We start from the raw sequence: 19102 nt of genomic DNA, 5'->3' as shown, positions 1-19102 counted from the left end.
TCGTCATTTGACCTGATTTTCAACAAAATATACACTTTGAAAACAACATAATGTGTATGTATTCTATAGCAGCAATAGCAAATTGGTGAAAGCTAATTCAATTAAATAAAATCACCTCTGAATTCCTCATATCGACTCCCTATCGATGCAAAATTATCGCATGCACTATGACGAATCCTGCATATTTCACGTCCATTAATCGATATTCACTTACCCTCGTCTGCGCATGCGCAGTACCTGGTACGGTTAGTATTACCAGGTACATATTTCACGGGTCTTTGGAAATTCATCCCACGGCTGTTAAATAAAATAGGATAATTCCATAAAATTTCGTTTATATCGTATGGAATCCGCATTGAGGAGACCGTTCTACTCCATATATATATATATATATATATATATATATATATATATATATATATATATATATATATATATATATATATATATATCTGGGAGTAAGATTACATTATTATTATTATTATTATTGTATTATAGGTCCCAGTATATATATATATCTACTACAGATATTAAGGTGACCATATATATATTAATCTAGGCATTATGGGGACCGTTGGATTAAGGCGACAAAAATTGGTCTCCTTAATATTTTCAGTCCAGATTTGATGTATCAAATGTCAATAAAAATGTCCATTGACAGTAAGTTGATAAGCTTGAATGTTTATTTACGCGATCATTTCATTGTTTTAAATATTATTCTCTTTTAATATTAAAAAAAATATTCTTAAAATTTTGTGTTAGTATATTTGTGTACTGATAAAAATAGCTATTAAGGCGACCAGGGAAAAAAATCATAATTTTGGTCAAAAATAGCTATATATATATACTAAGCATTTTTTATTTGTTTTACTTTATTTAAAGCTTATTGTATTATCCCGATCCGAAGTTTCATTCCATAAAAAACAGAAATGAGGAAATTCGATATTTCGTGTACCATCAGCATCCAAATTTTCAAGTATACAGAAATTTAACTTTCCGGAATATAACGGAAATTTTCGGGTATCTCCGTGGTACTATCTCCGTGCAATTATGCAGTATGGCGTTCATCTCTTACAGAAAGAGAATGGTAACTTGGTAAGTGTTTAAAATACATATTCAACGTTTTTTCGTTTATTTTTATGACTTTTGTACAGTTGTATAAATCGTCCACCCTTTGGATGAAAAGCAAATGATTTATCCGGATTTTGTTCATCCGAAACTAAATCACTAGTATCAACATCCGGTGTAATTTTTGCTTGTATTTTGGAGAAACTCGATTGATTTCTAGCAAACTTGGTTTACCACTACTGTACATCGTCGCTTATTATTATTTGGTATGTTCCAATCTAAAAAATGATTTGCTCCCATAACATCTCAGATTTTAATAAATAAAAGACGAAAGGATACAAATGCCTTACATTTTGTTTGTCAATGTCATGTCATTAGTCAGTCTCATCACCTTTGAATAGCAGAACAGAACGAACACTATCACCAATTCGTATTGATCAAAGTTCGAAATACAATGAACAACATGGTCAATGATCAAAGCCCAAAAGACACTGAACAACATGGTAAATAATCATTGTCCATAAGGCACTGTACAACATGGTCAATGATCAAAGCCCGTAAGGCACTGTACAACATGGTCAATGATCAAAGACCGGAAGACACTAACAACATGGTAAATGATCAAAGTTCGAAATACAATGAACAACATGGTCAATGATCAAAGCCCAAAAGACACTGAACAACATGGTAAATAATCATTGTCCATAAGGCACTGTACAACATGGTCAATGATCAAAGCCCGTAAGGCACTGTACAACATGGTAACTGATCAAAGTCCGTAAGGCATTGAACAACTTGGTCAATGATCGAAGACCGAAAGACACTGAAAAAGATGGATGATGACCAAAGCTCGACAGACACTGAACAACATGGTCAATGATCAAAGCCCGAAAGACACTAAAGAACATGGTCATTGATCAAAGTCCGAAAGACACTGAAAAACATGGATAATGACCAAAGCCCGACAGACACTGAACAACTGGTCAATGATCAAAGTCCGAAAGACACGGACAAACATGGATAATGATCAATGCCCGAAAGACACTGAACAACATTGTCAATGATCAAAGCCCGAAAGACACTGAACAAGATGGTCAATGATCAAAGCCCGAAAGACACTGAACAACATGGTCAATGATCAAAGCCCGAAAGACACTGAACAACATGGTCAATGATCATAGTCCGTACTGTCAATGAACAAAGTCGATGATACTACATTGACTTTATAAAACCGTACTTTAGCAGTGAGGAATCAGGTTCGAGCATTTCTTTACTACTTTTCTTCGAATTGATGAAAGGTTGCTTTTTCAGTTGGAACTTGCCTGTTCATGCGCAATGCTGCTGTTTTGCACATGTATGCTACTTCAATTAGCAATTAAGGTATTAGCCATGTAATAAAACTCGAGAAACATCGGGTAGCATCGACATATATCGGCACTCGCCGTAACAGATCGCGACGAACATCGGGTGTATTCGGCCTGTACCGGATGTTGCTATTTTTAGAAACAGAAGGTATTTCCCCGCTATTCATAGGTCAATAATGGAATTTCTACATTGTAGTATTTGGAAACTCTGTGAAGTATTTCTCTTGAATATATGTTTAAAATAAATAAAACTTAAAGTGCACCTGACAGTTGATTACGATACATCTAACAACTTGAGTCATTAAAGTAAAACATGGATTATAAAGGAATTATACGCGAATGAGAAGATTTTCTGTCGAAAAAACGAACTGTCAACAATCAGCATGGAACTGGGATATTCAGATATTCGTATAAAAGGGCTATGAATGTAAGTATACTTGAGCAGTTTTGTACGTTGATGTGTTCAAAAATGTTTGTTTTTTAATTTATCTTTGGAATTCTTAAATCATTTTTGGTTAGCTAAATGTTTAGACAACGCACAGCGTGTTCATATTTTTACATGTACTCATGTACATGTTACATATTTTTATATGTACTTATGTACATTATTTATGTATATGACATGAGTATGTAATCTTTAATTTGATTGTTATATCTTAGAAAAATATCAGACTTAAAATTGTGTATTAAAATGATGTGTTTGGTACGTGACCTATTTCTAACATACCATATGTACATACCCGTTATTTGTTAACAAAATGCATATTTTCACAATTAACTTGTGAGAAAAAGTTGTACATGGTTTGGAGCTTGAAGCCACAACTGCTTTGACACTAGCAACATTCATTTGCTTGGTGTAGGTCTCGTTAAAACCCCAGACTGTTGTATATCATTATCAACCATACGCACAACAACTACATATTTGTACCTACCTACCCTTACTCTTGGCTAAAACGGAAATTAGTGCAGACTGTATAATACTTGTGCATTTGTATTTTATGGTGGTAGTTTCTGTTGGTTGATAATCAGAAGTCTAATTTCTTTCAGGCAGGGTTATGAAGAGCCTGCATTAAATACTATGTTGGATCATTGAGATAGATTTGACAGCCATGTCTATGCATAAGGCAGTCGCATCTGACAGAGATGATGTGAGTATTTCATATAAAACATATTTGACTTGGTTTTTGTTTTTATAAACCCACTGTATTCAATAATCAAGTGGTGGGGTGGTTGTGGTGGTAGTGGTGGTGGTGGTGGTGGTGGTGGTGGTGATGATGATGATGATGATGATGATGATGATGATGATGATGATGATGATGATGATGATGATGAATTTTATTGATAAATTTAATAATTTTCTTTATATATACATGTATGTATCAGCTTGTTTTTTTTTTTTTTTTTTTTTCAAAATAATGTCGATAAATACTAAACTGTTTATATTTTATTGTTAATATGTATGGCAGTATAGTTATCTATACTTATTAGTTAGAAAGGCTTTAAAGTACACCTCTTTTCCTTTACAGCACTGAACATTCTGGATGGGTAAAGTACCTGAAGGGGCATGAAAACCAAATCATTGACTCAGAATTGAGACTATCATAAATTGTCTTCTAAATTGTTCAATAGACATTATAGATAATATTTAAAATGATTTCAGCAATTTGCCTTATATTTAACTATTTTTTATGAATTTTGTAAAACTGCTATATATTTTCAAACATCGAAATACTGCTCTGTTCCGGAGACTCACAAGATCAATCAAAATGATTTTTTTTCCATGTGTATCAATAATTTGTTCGTTTGAACTTTAGTTTTCTGTTAGCTGAAGTATTATTTTACCAGAAACTGTTGTGTTTATTTCATTATCTCTGATAATGCGAAAAAAATAATCAAATATAGACAAAATATTTACTTGTTGCTCTTTGTAGCCCTTGGAGTTTGGGGGTGGGTGTAATAAAACATAAATAACTTTTTTAATTTAAGGTAAAAAATCTTCAAACTTTGGATAAAAGTCCCATAGTGTACCATGATTATAACTATGTTGTCGGTTAAAGCTTTTATAAAAGTGTGTATTACGCGTCTAATACCTCAACATGTAGCAATTTCTTTATTTAGTGAAACAAAAAGCAAACCTATTTCGCTGTTATTCAACACCAGACTTTTCTAATAAAGTCAATAATTCAGACTAATATCGCAACAATTTAAGAAGTTATTTAACAAGTCTGAGCACATTGTGAACAGAAAATGTCGTCGTTGACAATATTGTCCTCGGGGAAATTATTGCTGTACAAATTGACTCAAAAAGGAATCAAAGTTTTATTTTAATATTACAGAGTAATACCGCAAGGCAGACAATGTCCACAACGATTTCGACAGATGGGAGCCATGGTGCATAAAGTCATATAGCACAAAACGTTAGATGGTTTCGCTTGTTTCGCTATGTTTAATCAGCAATCTTCTGGTAAAAACTTGCTCAGTATGTTTAACGGCAGTTTCAATGCATTCTGAAATTAAACCAACGAATTAACCTAATACATAAATACAAAATATATTAGTGCCTTAAACTGAAACCAAAGTCATTCCACTCCATACATATTTTTTTACAGGAAGATTTATTCTGGATTTGCAAACAGCGACTATGCGCATATCCTATTAAAGTGGTACTAACTTCTAATTTGAAGATAGTAAGGCCTAATTAGAACACACAATTCATAATTAGCGGAATTTAACTTGAAATCTGAAGTAACTTAATCTTAATTTAGATATACTTAGTCTTTACTAAGATTAATATTTCCCTATAACAAGATAATATCTCCTACGTAGGATTATATCTTAATCAGGACTAGGAATGTCTGTGTTAGGACTAAATATATACCAATTATGAATAAGTTTATCTTGGTTAGGATAAAGTATGTCCTTAGCATGCTTTATCTTTCAATTTCGTGATATTACACCAAAATTAGGACTTTTTATCTTTTAATTAGGACTTTGTACATAAAATAATGCTTTCAAGATTATAACTCTGTCACTACGACAACATAACGGATGATACTCAAAATTCGTTTTGAAACATCAAATCCTAGCCAGCTATGATAACTTAGGTATCTACATGTTTCACGTGAATGCGTTAAGCCTTTAATAAGTATTCTTGTCACTCACAGCGTTATTTTTCAAAACGAGGTAAGTGGATTTAGAAATATTCACATCTTTTAACGCCTCGAGCTGTTATGATAAGTGACATTAAAATTATCTAGTGAGAAAATGATGCTCTAGTTGTCGAAGGACTAAAGAACATCCTCATAATAAAAACTGACCGGGTGTACTTACAATATAGCAAGAAAAACGTGTGGTTATATATTTATTTTTAATAAACGAAATAATATATAATGATTTTCGACTTGATTAGAAAGGGAAATAATAAGTTATTACCTTCATTACCTTTATTTTCTAATTAACGTTTTCATCATTATGTCTATGTAACTACCTTCATTTCTTTACATATCACATGCATATATTTTCGAAATTTTCAGATTTCCTTTGAATTGAAAACATTAAAACATACTTTTTAACAGCAACAAGTGTGCAGTTGACAATGTTGGTCTTCAAGCTGCACTTTCACAGATGGACCGTTTTCACAACTTCTTCATTAAACGTTCAATCTGTGAGAGTGCAGCTTTAAACAGTAAACTGCGGTTACACATGCAATTAAGAGGACGGAACACATGGGACCCTGTATTAGCATGAGATTAACAAAATATTTTAGACACTGAGATCAATGGCCACATATATTCAGAATATCTATCGACTACTATCTGGTACAATATTTTATGTTTATGGTATTTGCATAATTAAAAAATGAGTTGAAATATTTCGTTATTCTTTCCTCACCAGAGAATATATGATTGCATGTGTTTATATCCCTTGTTTGACACCATTAAAGACATCTCCAGTAGAATTTCTCAAGGTATAAACTGCGGAAATGGGCTTGCATGTTGTTGTCTCCATTATTCAAAGCTCAAAGTTTAGTGTTCAAAAGGCCTCCGGCCCATACACAAACACAATATCATACATATATCAAACAATCATGATAGATAGTGATAATGACATGTTATGATATCAAACTCAAATGTCCATAAAATATTTTCTTTCTTCAAATGCATAATAAATAAACATTGCTAAATTACGTACATTCAAAGCATTTGTACTAGACATTAAATCATAAAATTTATCGATAGTAGGGTTTTCTCGATAGTATTTTGCAATATAAAGATTCCTTAAAACATTTAACAAAGGACATTCGCAGTATGGGCAAGTGCGTTCTTCTCTCTATATCCCAAAATGTCTACCGGTTTCAATAGAAATATTATGTACAGAACATCTGAATGATGCAAAACATTTACGAAATTTAGCTACATCTAGAACATAAACATATGTTTCAAGTGTTAAATTTGTTTTATATTGAGAATATAATGATAACTTTCTATTCGCTACACATTTCTCCATACTTGCAAATACTGATCTTTTAACCTATTACTTTAATGGAATAAAAACAACGTAACATTATTGACATGTTGGCTTTCCCAAATGTAGCCAAAGCCGTTACTATATAGATTTTCTCTTACAGTAGACACCCAATTACAAAGCCGATGCTATCATAATATAAAAGCATATCATAACATTATTTAGGGTATCCAATTTTCGGCATATTAAGAAGGCGAGTCCAGTATTTAATACAACGTTTAGATGAATATATATGAATATATATACATAGGAAAACGTCCCAAGTCACCTAAAACCACATCATTACAAGCGTTTTGTTGAACATTCAAGAACCTCTTGCATCCCAACATATGTACATTATCAATGCAATACATATTGTAATGTCCCCACAACTCTGAGCCATATAACATAATTGGTATAATTTTTGCATCAAATACTTTGAAAAATGTTTTATATGGTACATAACCATAATTCTGAAACGAACTTAAAAAACATGCAAAAGTTCTCGTTTTGCCTTAATTGACATATGTTCAGCCATTTTATACAGAGATAGTGTACTTGAAAAATGAACACCAACATGATCAAAACCCTTTACAACATCAAGTTAACTATTTGCATAATACCAATTTTCATGTCTTGATAATTGCCCACCATTCTTAAATACCATAACTTTTGTTTTGTCTATATTAACAACAAGCTTGCATTCATTGCAAAAATCCTGTAAAATATTTGACTGCCTTTGTAGGCCTACAACGGTGTCAGATACACATGCAATATCATCTGCAAACATATTTAGAAATATTGCAGTTATATCAGGAAAAAGTTGTAAACCTCTTACATTGTTGTTTAAAAATAAGCTATGCAGTTCATTTATAAACTTGAAATACAACCTTGACATAATCCTATTGGACAATCAAAAACATTGGAGAGTCCTGTTTTGGTCTTAACAACACCTTTAACAGAGGCATATATTGACTTAATAGTTCTATACAAACACCCTGATATATTGTTTTTACGTAGAACATCATACAATAATGAACGGTTAACAGAGTCAAATGCTTTTTTAAAATCTGTAAAAGCAACATACACAGGCTTCCGTTTCCTTTGTAGGTATTTAGTTTTAACAGCATATAATACAAATGCACTGTCTGTAGTACAGTAATCTTTTCTAAAACCAGCCTGACTTTCTGATAATTTACTATACGCTTCAACATCAAAAGTTACACGAGCGGTAACAATAGTAATATAAATCTTACTTAATACATCAATAAGTGAAATTCCTCTATAATTATTAGGATTAACCAAACTGCATTTCTTATGCAATGGTACTATAATACAATGAGACCATTTTTCAGGAAATGACCCTGAAGCAAATAATTTATTAAATAGTTTACAAATCAATGGTAGTAAAATAACCATACCATAGACAATATGCACAGGTAGAATAAACCCTCCACTCGCTTTATTCAGTTTTAGTTTTTTAATAGTATCTATAATCCTTTCTTGTGATATAGGACTATTAAAAAGAATATTTTCCACCTCATACAAGTCATAAACATTTACGTCTTGTACCCTAGCCTCCCACCATTTACACCAATGTCAGAAGAAAACAAAGACTTAAAATGCTGGTACCAAGTATTTATATCAATTGGCGATTCCTAAGGAACAGGCTTTGACATTCTGTTTATTTCCTTCCAAAATAATTTTGAATTATTAACATTTTTTTTCAATATGTGATAAATATTGCTTCTCATGTATAAATCGTTTTCGTTTACACATATTCTTGAATATTTTTTTCTTATGTAAATAACTATTAAGATTAACAACATGATGAGATAAACGAAACTGCCTTAATGCAAATGTTAATTCTCTTTTTTGCATTCTTGCACTCTGAGTCGAACCAAACCTTATGCCCTGGCTTAACTTTCCTAGGAATAATTGTGTATACAAATTTCTCACTGCATAGTTTATATACATGTTCTAATTTATCCACTATATCATTAACATTATCACTATTATTAATACAAGACTCTAAAGAATGGAATATGCCATTTTCATAGCCTGCAGATAATTCTGCAATATATTCAGGTTTTGTATCAGTATTTAGGTTATATCGTTTAATAGGTGTAGCATTAATTTCTTCTATATGCTCAAAAACATGTCGAATGATACACATATTGGAAAGTGTGGACTTTCTACTCTATGATTAACAGTAAAATTCTCAGCTAAATCAAAAACATTTTTTTATAGCAATGCAGTAGTCAATTACACTACATCCGTTTTGATTAACAAATATAAATTTATCATATGCTTTATCACAGTTATCTCTAAGACGTCGTCCATTTAAAATGAGACAAGCGTACGACTTGCAAAAGTTAAGTAAAAGTCTTCCACAGTTGTTTTCAACAGAATCACACGACTGCCTTATGCTTGTGGTATCTCCACCAAGAATATCCCTGACATCATGAAGCTCTGGAACCTCGACAAATGTTATATAATCTGGCAAATTACCGGTCCTTGCATTAAAATCACCACACAGTATTAGTTCATAACACTTTATATTATTGTCAGCAATCAAATGTTCTAGTCTTTGCAAACATGAGTAATTACTATTAACATAACAAGGAGAGTTTTCAGGAGGCGAGAACACTGATATTAACAATACATCTCTGACACAATTAAACCGTGATTTATCAAACAATTCATTAAACAGTGTTACGTACAAAAAATACAAAACACATACAGTTTAATCCTGCATGGAAACCAGTTTTGCTGTTCTCTTGCAGCGGATTGACCTCACCATAACCATTTAGTATTGGAAAAAAAATAGTTACTTTACTTTTTTAACACAGTGTTGGCCCTTAATAATCAGACATTTTGGTTTTATTTTTATTCACATACGACATATAACAGTGAAACGTGATGTTTTTTCTATAGCAGTTAGTCCTTTGTTGTACCACAATATGCTCTTGGACTTTTGGTGCTATTCAATTTTGACTTGGCCCTAAGTGATGGAATATATATGCCGCGTTGTAGCCTAACATGGTGATAGCACGTGTGAACAGCCTTGCCTTTTAAGCTGGCTCTGCGAGATATGGGCTTTGAGTCGTTAGTCTTTAATTGGAAGTTGTTTTGCTTCAAATAACAAAAGAAGGAGTAACAGATGTCCTGCACAAATAGACTCGAAAATAGTCTTGTTAAAACAACCCCAACGAGGAAGCTATTTCGCTTAAAAAGTAGCACAAAACACGCAATGCCATAAAGTTCGCTTTAAAAAAGAAGTGAGGCCAACCTCTCTGAAAACAGTTTACATCACACCTTTGTTCTAAATTGGAGATGATGTTTTTCTTATCTGTCATGACATTATGACCTAGTAATCTTATGCCGTACAATTGCTTTTAATAAACATGAAGCCATAAATAATAGGTTGTCTCGCATCAACGTAGGCGTTTGAAATACATGGCCATCATTTTTCATAAACTTTGTTTCTTAATTCAAAGTTGAACCCATTTTTACCCATAGATAATATATAAGAAAGTGGTGTCATATCTATCCCACAAGATTTGATTCAGTCAGTAGAACGACTGACGTTACATACGGTATTCCGTATATTATATTATATTATTCAAGGTGTAACTTAGATAAAGTGTAACAGTTGATAATAGGTAAATCCATATAATACGCTAATATCGCATCATAGGTGACATACATTTTTGTAAATACAGAATAATTATATATATTTTGATCCTAAGATTTGGCATTTACTGTTTACACAGAATAAAATGTTTTCAGAGCCAAACGGTGCATTAGTTCTTTGTTCCATATAACAAAGAAATATGCCGTTCGACAGTAATTAGACATGCCTTATTAAAAAAAACACTACCTTCCGACCCATATATTTCGTGTTTAAACGCACAGTGTTCAAGGCCAATACAATCATAAACGCAAATTCTCTCCGTCCATGGGTGAGCTCGAACCACCAACATTTCGGTTAACAGCCGAATGCGCTAACCAATTGCGCGACAGAGATAACTGACAGCTGCACAGTTAATACTGCCATAATTTTATATATGCTTATTTTGCTGTCAAGTTGATTCGTTTGATAATAACCAATTATGGTCATCTCCCTGATACAGATCATTACCAAACATGGGTTAATTATAGAATCATATTTCCCGAATATTCTGCCTAAGGAAACCTGGCAACAGCATTGCAAGAGTTCAGAGGTTGTTGTCCAAAAAATGTGAGCGGGGAAATGCAATAAACAGCCCAATAAAAATTTGAAAGTCTATTCGATTAAACCGCACTCAATTTATTTAACACCATGCTACAAAACAGTTACGTCACCCGCCTAGACCCAGATTCAAATTATGTATCCACTTGTATAGTGCGTCGCCTAATTATTGACTCTTTACCACTTAAATCTTTTTCTTCTTTTAAATGCATTTTAGTTATTTGATAAGAAAATTTTGTACCATTAAAAATGAATCAAATTTGTATTATTATGTCAAGCAGTTCAGGTGGTTGAAAAATAACACAAGCACACATTCGATCGATGTTTTCAATTTGTACTATTTTTGGCTGTCCCATTTTTAGTTCTTTGTCCCTTTATGGCACTTCATTATTTCCCGATCATCAATTCACTTTCAATTATTTTGTCTCGGTTGTGAAAAATGATACCTTGACCAGCCAATAATCAGAATGAAAATATCATGCATCTTCTGTCTGCGACATAAATAATTTGAATATAGTGATTCTAGTAAAAATGTATCTAGCTCCACTTCGAATACATATATTGGCTGAAATGACTTATTCTTGGAATAATCCGATAGTTTTTGAGACCGGGCGACCGTGATAGAGCTCGAACACCCTATCAGCCCGGGCGATTTCGATAGGACTCAAACCCACAACCTCTTTATTCAGAGGAAAAATAGCGATTTTCTAAATGCGTGATAGTTAAGTTCTTGTTAAAATGGGGTTAAATATGGATTGTGTTTATAAAAAGGTTCGTGGTGTACCTTAACATACCGTGCTTGCGTGATTTATTGCAACCGGAAGTCTATTCCGACAATTCATCGGAAATGCATGTCCGGTGTGCAAGACGATGGTGTCTGTGGACAATAATATATTCATGTTATTACTATAAGATCTTATGATGTTGCCAAGCTACTGAATTTGTTTTTAAATATATGTGTCTTCTATGACCGTTCGGTGCAAAAGGCAATTATCAATAGCAATATTGTCTTAAGCTAATGTTAGAATGAATGTAATTGGAACATTTAGTTCGATTTATATCATATTTTTTAAGACTCCCAAAGGTTATCACTTGCATTTAACAGCGATAAACTTATTTCACAACGTAATTCACATGCTAAATCATTTAAAAACCGCGCAGTAAATTGCGGAACATTTTCAAAGACGCCAGCCTTGGGATAAAAAATTGTATACTTGCTATGTACTTCGCATGTATTGCTTTGATCGTTCTCTATTGCGTCATAAAACCACAATTCATTTTAAACATCGCACTTCCTGTGTATTCTAGATTCGTAAATCAACTGTTCCCAATACTGGTTTTTGTTCGCATTAAGATATAGAACCAATACAAGATTAATTTTATTTATATACCCGCGAGGCCTTTTTTTTGTCTGGTAAATTTTGCTATGTTATTTACATTCCCTGTTCTACAATAAAAACACATGATATATTAGTTGATGAAATTTTCATCGTTCTAACACCCCCATAATTTAATTGTATTTTCCAGGCTGAAAGTAGATCTCCATGAAACTATACGAATCAAACTAAATAAAATCTCGGATTGCAAAATACAAACAATACGGTACTGTAAATACGTAGGCAATTGCGTCCGTATAGAATGGTGAAATACAAACTGACGAAGATGTAACACTATCACTATGCTAAAAGTGCGCTTAGAGAAACTTACTTCACAAATTTTCAAAATGATGGACATATGAATATTTTTGGAAGTATCGCTTTGAAAGGAATAATCAACTTAAACATATGAGATGTGATGCCTTTCCCATGTAAACATTTTATTAGCTGAATACAATGCCGTGCAGAATACGCTTTCAAAATTGCGTTATTAAAATAACATTAACTAACTCTGAATAACTACAATCCATGTAAAAAAATATTAAAAACTAATAATGTTTATTTAAAACATTATTGGCGTAGGCAGCAAAATGTCATATTTTGACACGTGTTGTTGCAATGTTCATCACAATATGTCGGGAAGAAATGACAAATCATTGTTATGCCATTAAGATCAGCTAAAACGGCCGTTTTTATGCAAATCCGTTGGTAGTTTCATATAAACGGTATAGAATAGAAGTATTGCACGTCGCTATACCCCCCCCCCCCAAAAAAAAAAAAGCACAACAAAACACCCCCCCCCCCAAAAAAAAAAAGAAAAAAAAAGAAACACAAACAAACTCATTTTCCCTACACAATTTGGACATTCAATTGAACACTCCTTCACAAACGTTAAAAATATGAACTTTATTCATGGAAACATTATACAGTAGTTGTTATTCAGTGAAGGCTTCAATTGTATTAAGTCACGACATGTTTCTAAACGTTAGTATAGGCCGTATATATTTTATAAAGCGTTTATGGCTAGTTTACACAAGGTTTTCGATACCTTTAAAACTAGAAAATCGAAAACTTTGATGGGACTATTTCAAAGATCATACATAGGAATAGCGCGAGGTTCATACATTTATTTTGATAGTTGGCGTATTTTAAAAAGAGTATTGGGTAAAAGTAATGTGACAAATCTGTTAAATTTAAAAATAAAGTTGAAGTAAAGATTCATTAATAAATCAATAAGAATCACACGGAGAAGCACTGAAACCCGGAATTCAAACAAGCACAGCTATCGAGTAGAAGAAAAGAACAACAAGCATGGTACAAATAACGCCAAAAGACAGATTGGATGAAGTCTACATGTAGTTTGGTTGGCATGACCTTACCAATTGTAATCTACCTGTCTTTAAATTTCATATTTTATATCGGAATCCCTTTGTACTCGAAAGTCTAGGGTGATTCTCAATCTAAAACATTAGCATATGTTTACGTTGGATTCCATCGACGTATTGAACTGGCTTATGTTTTCATCTAAAATCCATCCATCATTGCTCCATGTATACTGATAACCACATAATGTGTTACGACATGAGACACTCCTCTGTATGGTCGGAATGTTAAAAAACGGTAACTGAAAACTAAACGTAGCTTGAACTTTCTAAAGAAGTGAATATACTGTTTTAGCATGTGTTTGTTTCTCTCCATGTCATTTCCTCATGTTACGCATATTTCGCGCATGTCGTTTCCCAGGAACACGTTCTCTGGTTGAGCCTGGTATAACTTAATTTTATTCATACTAAACAAACCAGAATGGATTGTTCGATGTCTTGAACAGACCAAGATACATGGTAGAAATGCATTTAAGTCGATTCACGGTGTAAATATCGATGCGTCTGTAACAGAAAATGATGAATTAGTTCAAAGGAGGTTTCCCTTCAAATATGATTAAATGCATTTCTGGTTTGTATTTTTTTTTAAATGTGGTCGGTATGTTTTGCACTGTGAGTTGTGTAGATTTGTTTAGTTTGTCATTGTGCCATTTAACAGGTTAAAACTGTTTGCCTTTTGGTATAATTCCAGTTGTTTTCATTATATTAATAATGATTTAGGATTTCTCGTGGCCCATTTCATGACACAAGTATGCTAAAATCTGAGCCCAATCGGATTATTTTGTTGTCTTTTGGCGTTATTTATACCTTACTTGTTGTTTGTTTGTACATAATAATTTATAATTCGTTTGGACCTTTCACTTATCCTATCAGTGTATTAACTTTGAATGAGTCCCAGCAGGGTTTCCGAGCAGAGATATGGAAGCGTTGTGTAATCTGGCAATTAACGCCTTGTAAATATATACGGCCTAGATTCACGTGACTTTCGGGAATAGCGACGTACAATACTTCTTTTCGATACCGTATATATGTAACTGTCAATGGATTTGCATATAAACGACCATATGAGTTCATCTCAAATGCATAACAATGATTTGTAATTTCTTTCTGACAAATTGTGATGAACATTGCAACAATATGTGTCAAAATATGACATTTTGCTGCATAGTAATGATACCCTATGACATATCATTATACACTGAGGAAATTAAAGTGATTGATTTCAGAGCGGCACACCAAAAACAGCCAATCAACACAAATTATTCTCATGTTTATTTCAACAGACATACAAAGAATAAGTTTTGACAAGTATTCATAGCGATTCCATGGTAAGGTAAACAATCTTCAAAGGAACTTTACCATAAGAATGGCCCTAGATTCGAACCCTTTACAAACATTCTGATCGACTTTATTGATCACACATATCGCCTTAAATATGAGGGTGCGAGCAATGTTTCATGACCTGGTGGACTCAGTTTTACCAAAACATTACCGAACAGAGCATTCAAAAATAAGGCAAATGAAAGAACTATGTTTCGTAGAGGTAAGGTAAAAAACGATCCTTATACTGAAAACTAAGTGTGAAGGTCAACAATATTTAGAACTAAAACAGACGAATGACGACGAAACAAAAGCCTACAGGCGGACAAACTAGGGATATATGACGATTCTATAAGTTCAGACTAACATTCTTTTTTTCGGGTTCAAACAATGACAAAACTATGTTTCGAGTGATACTTCTTTAGCAGAAGTGGTTGCGTGATTAGCTACATTTGGATAATGCATGCTGACCAAAGTAGTTTTATTATATATTGAAGCTGTCACGGGACGTTCCATTTTGTTACTCGTGTTTCTGAAAAAAGACATTTTATTGGTCGTAAATGACATATTATCTTTCATTTCATATGCTTTCCGTGTGGTATCATCTTTCTTACATCATTTTAGGAGTAATTCTGTGGAATTTGTTGTCTTCAGCGTGCCATGAAAGCGATTAGCAAGACAACAACGATACATTTCCAGTAATCATATTGTCGCGGCGTATGTTTAGTAAATTAATCTCCTTCTTCCACAATTATAACATGACAACACCATATGCCTTGTATCATCATGAAGCGGACAATAAAACTAACATTAACATTATGACACACTCTTTTAAATAACCATTAGGTCTGGAGTTTTATAGCATTATGAGTATGTTTGTTGTTTTATTTGCTGCAATGACCATGTATTTGACGACGACCTATCATTTCGAGTTAAATACAGTTTGGTTTAAGCCGCTTTTCTGTCAGACAATAAACTTCTTTTTACATGTTTTAATTGATAAGGAGAATATATCTTAATATATATCAAACTGACTATAACACTAAAATCTACTAAATCTAGTGTTTAGTGTACAAAGATGATATGCATGAATAATCAGCAATGTACGTTAAAACAATGAGCATCCCCGCACATATCACAACATTCCGAAATGAAATATATATTCTAGCATACTCCGAATGGGAATACATTGACCCAATGCTTCATAATTAATGAAAGTCTATTTATTCCGACCAGTGCTAAAATCTACATCCAAAATGGAGTGTTTTGACTTCTTGATAATCGCCTGTCAAAACTTGTTTTTATTTGGCAACACCTTATACAATGGCGGAATGTTTAATCCGATTGCGTTACACAAATCATCAATAATATTGACACTTGTATTTAGACAAATGAATTTATAGAAGTTATTTGGCTTTGGATAGACCATAATCCCATTCATTGTACGATATCAGCGCTTGAAATAAGGCATCGGCCAAGAAAACGTCTTCGGTTTGTACGCAGATGGTGGAGAAATCCGTACGCAAGCGAGTGAAAGAGTGGGTGTTAAATAATTTTGAAATCACTACCCTTTACTTATTGGTGTTTTTGTTTTGATGTTTTACTGTTGTATTAATCCACACTAGGGTTGAGGTGTTCACGTATACTTCCGCGCGCAGACCTTACTGACAAAGATAGCAGTTTTGACCATGATGCTTACAGATGGCTGCAGGTGACAACAAGCTTGTCATTTTATCGAGCAAGTGGCGGGTATTGCTTGCTTATTTATTAAATGTAAATTGTAAAGGTAAATGGGCTACCTCGGATACCTTAATTGTCTTAATTTCATTACATTATTCATACTGTCTTTACAATGTTGTAGTTTGTGTACGTTGCACTACATGCATTGCAATCAATTACGATTTAGTAATTGTATATGATAGTCAAAATGCAAATCCCTATATCATGAAATTCCCTAACTTTTGCGATAATTTCTGGAGAATAAAAGGAAATGCGTTATTCATCTGGTGACTTATATTTGCCAACAAAGATTATCTTTACTTATACTTTCATCATGATGATACATTGTAGCTGTCATTATCCTTTGACAATACTGGCGCCGGTTTCCAGTCGAATATTAATCATTTATCTTAAAGAGCTCAAGTCGTTGACAGAACGTTATGTACACAAATCCTTCTAAGGGAAACACGGACCAAAAAGTGCTGTAGGATATACGACAATAATGATGATGCATTGTACCTTTCGTTCTCCCTTGACAATACTAGCGCAAGATTTCCCGTGGAATATTATCCATTTATCTTTGGGAGCCAAATAGTTGACAGGAGTTTATTTTCGTAAATCCTTCCAAGAGGAACTTGTACAAAAATTTGCTGAAGGATTGACGAAGTATAATTGTCAAAGGTCAGGAATGGCATAGAGCGGGGCAGTCCCAATTGTTATGAAGAAATTGACAAATGACAATACAAGTTTTAACAAATATATTATTTACATAAATTACAATAAATAGATCTTCTTATGTACTATGGTTGAATGTCACTACTGCCACACTGTTACGCTGTTACCAGTCTACCACTCCACTATCTCAATCTCCCGCTAACGTAAACGTCACACAGACGTCACCCGGATGTCGACAACGGCGTCACACAGACACCACATAGACGCATCGACGTCACACAGACGCCGACCACAGGAAATACAGGCGTCACTTAGACGTCAACACTGACGTCACTCAGATGCCAATCCAATACACGTCCCGACTCTCGACGTCCACGATAGGATATATCAACGCCCACCTAGGCGTATCCGTCCTCAGCACCAGCCTGCGTTACCGGTACAAACACGAGGTCCACTGACATCCCGCCCTGTTAGCGTCCGGAAGCCCAACTACGTTGAAAACGTCCTCTGACGTCATGAGCCCCAAAATGTCAATGTAACCGTAACGTGGCAACCATAGCAAACGATGTTCTGCTGTTTACGTATAACCTGACATTCAAAATTACGACATAAGTCATACTATTAACTATATCATTGCTTACCTAAATTATATTTAACAAGCATGATTATACACTTTTACTCTCAACAATTATGCAAAGCAAAACAATAAAATGTCGGTTCATTCCCCGTCAAGGCAAAACTGTGAGAATCTAAACAATTATAGTTTAACACGAATGAAAATAGTTCTCTAGATAATTATATGAGCAAATAATGTTTACAACGCTTACTTGCAATATAAAAACCTGACAATTGCAAAGTACATGTACAGGAGACAATATTTAACTGTATTTACAAACCTAAATTGTAATGCAAGAATGTCTATAAAACAATTATAATGTAGTGGCACTTACCCTGGTATCAGGTGTTAATAATACTTAGTATTAATGCACATTCATTCCCCAACAGCTTTTCGGCTGCACAACTGCAGACGTGGCAGTTCCGTCCGTCCACCCAGAGAATGTTACACGTCTGTCTTGGTCAAAAACCTGTTTCCAACTAACTAGAGAATTACACACCCAAAACATGTACAAATTATGATGACGTAAAAATGGTCAGAGCAGTGAAAATTGGTGAAGTGTTACCGTATCGTGTCGATACAATACTACCTAATGATTAATTTTAAATCAATGTTTAAACTTGTACAAGCATTATGGTATTAAACAATAATACCATAATATAAATGAAAAATGAGATTTGTGACAATAATAAATAGCTCAACGTGTTGTCCGGCCATAAACAATCTTAAACAGTGTGTGTTATATACATATATTTAATTTCATTAAAATCAGATCGTACTCTTCATTTTCTGTGTACGATATTGAATGCGTATTATTGTCATTGTTGTTGTTTCTGAAAGTATGT

The 19102-nt window shown here is 33.5% G+C and overlaps 1 protein-coding gene across 1 annotated transcript in view; it reads right to left on the bottom strand.

Annotated features, from left to right (window-relative positions):
* LOC128231848 (uncharacterized) overlaps positions 1–145 on the bottom strand; it is a 39619-nt gene extending 39474 nt beyond the window's left edge. Inside the window, exon 1 of the mRNA XM_052945089.1 lies at positions 116–145. Within this exon, the coding sequence (XP_052801049.1) occupies positions 116–130 (15 nt within the window). The 5' untranslated portion in view covers positions 131–145. The remainder of the gene's footprint in view (positions 1–115) is intronic.
* Positions 146–19102: the final 18957 nt, after the last annotated feature.

The sequence above is a fragment of the Mya arenaria genome, chromosome 1, assembly GCF_026914265.1.
Source record: "Mya arenaria isolate MELC-2E11 chromosome 1, ASM2691426v1".
Lineage (NCBI taxonomy): Eukaryota > Metazoa > Mollusca > Bivalvia > Myida > Myidae > Mya > Mya arenaria.
This window is presented reverse-complemented; position numbering and strand designations above follow the sequence as displayed.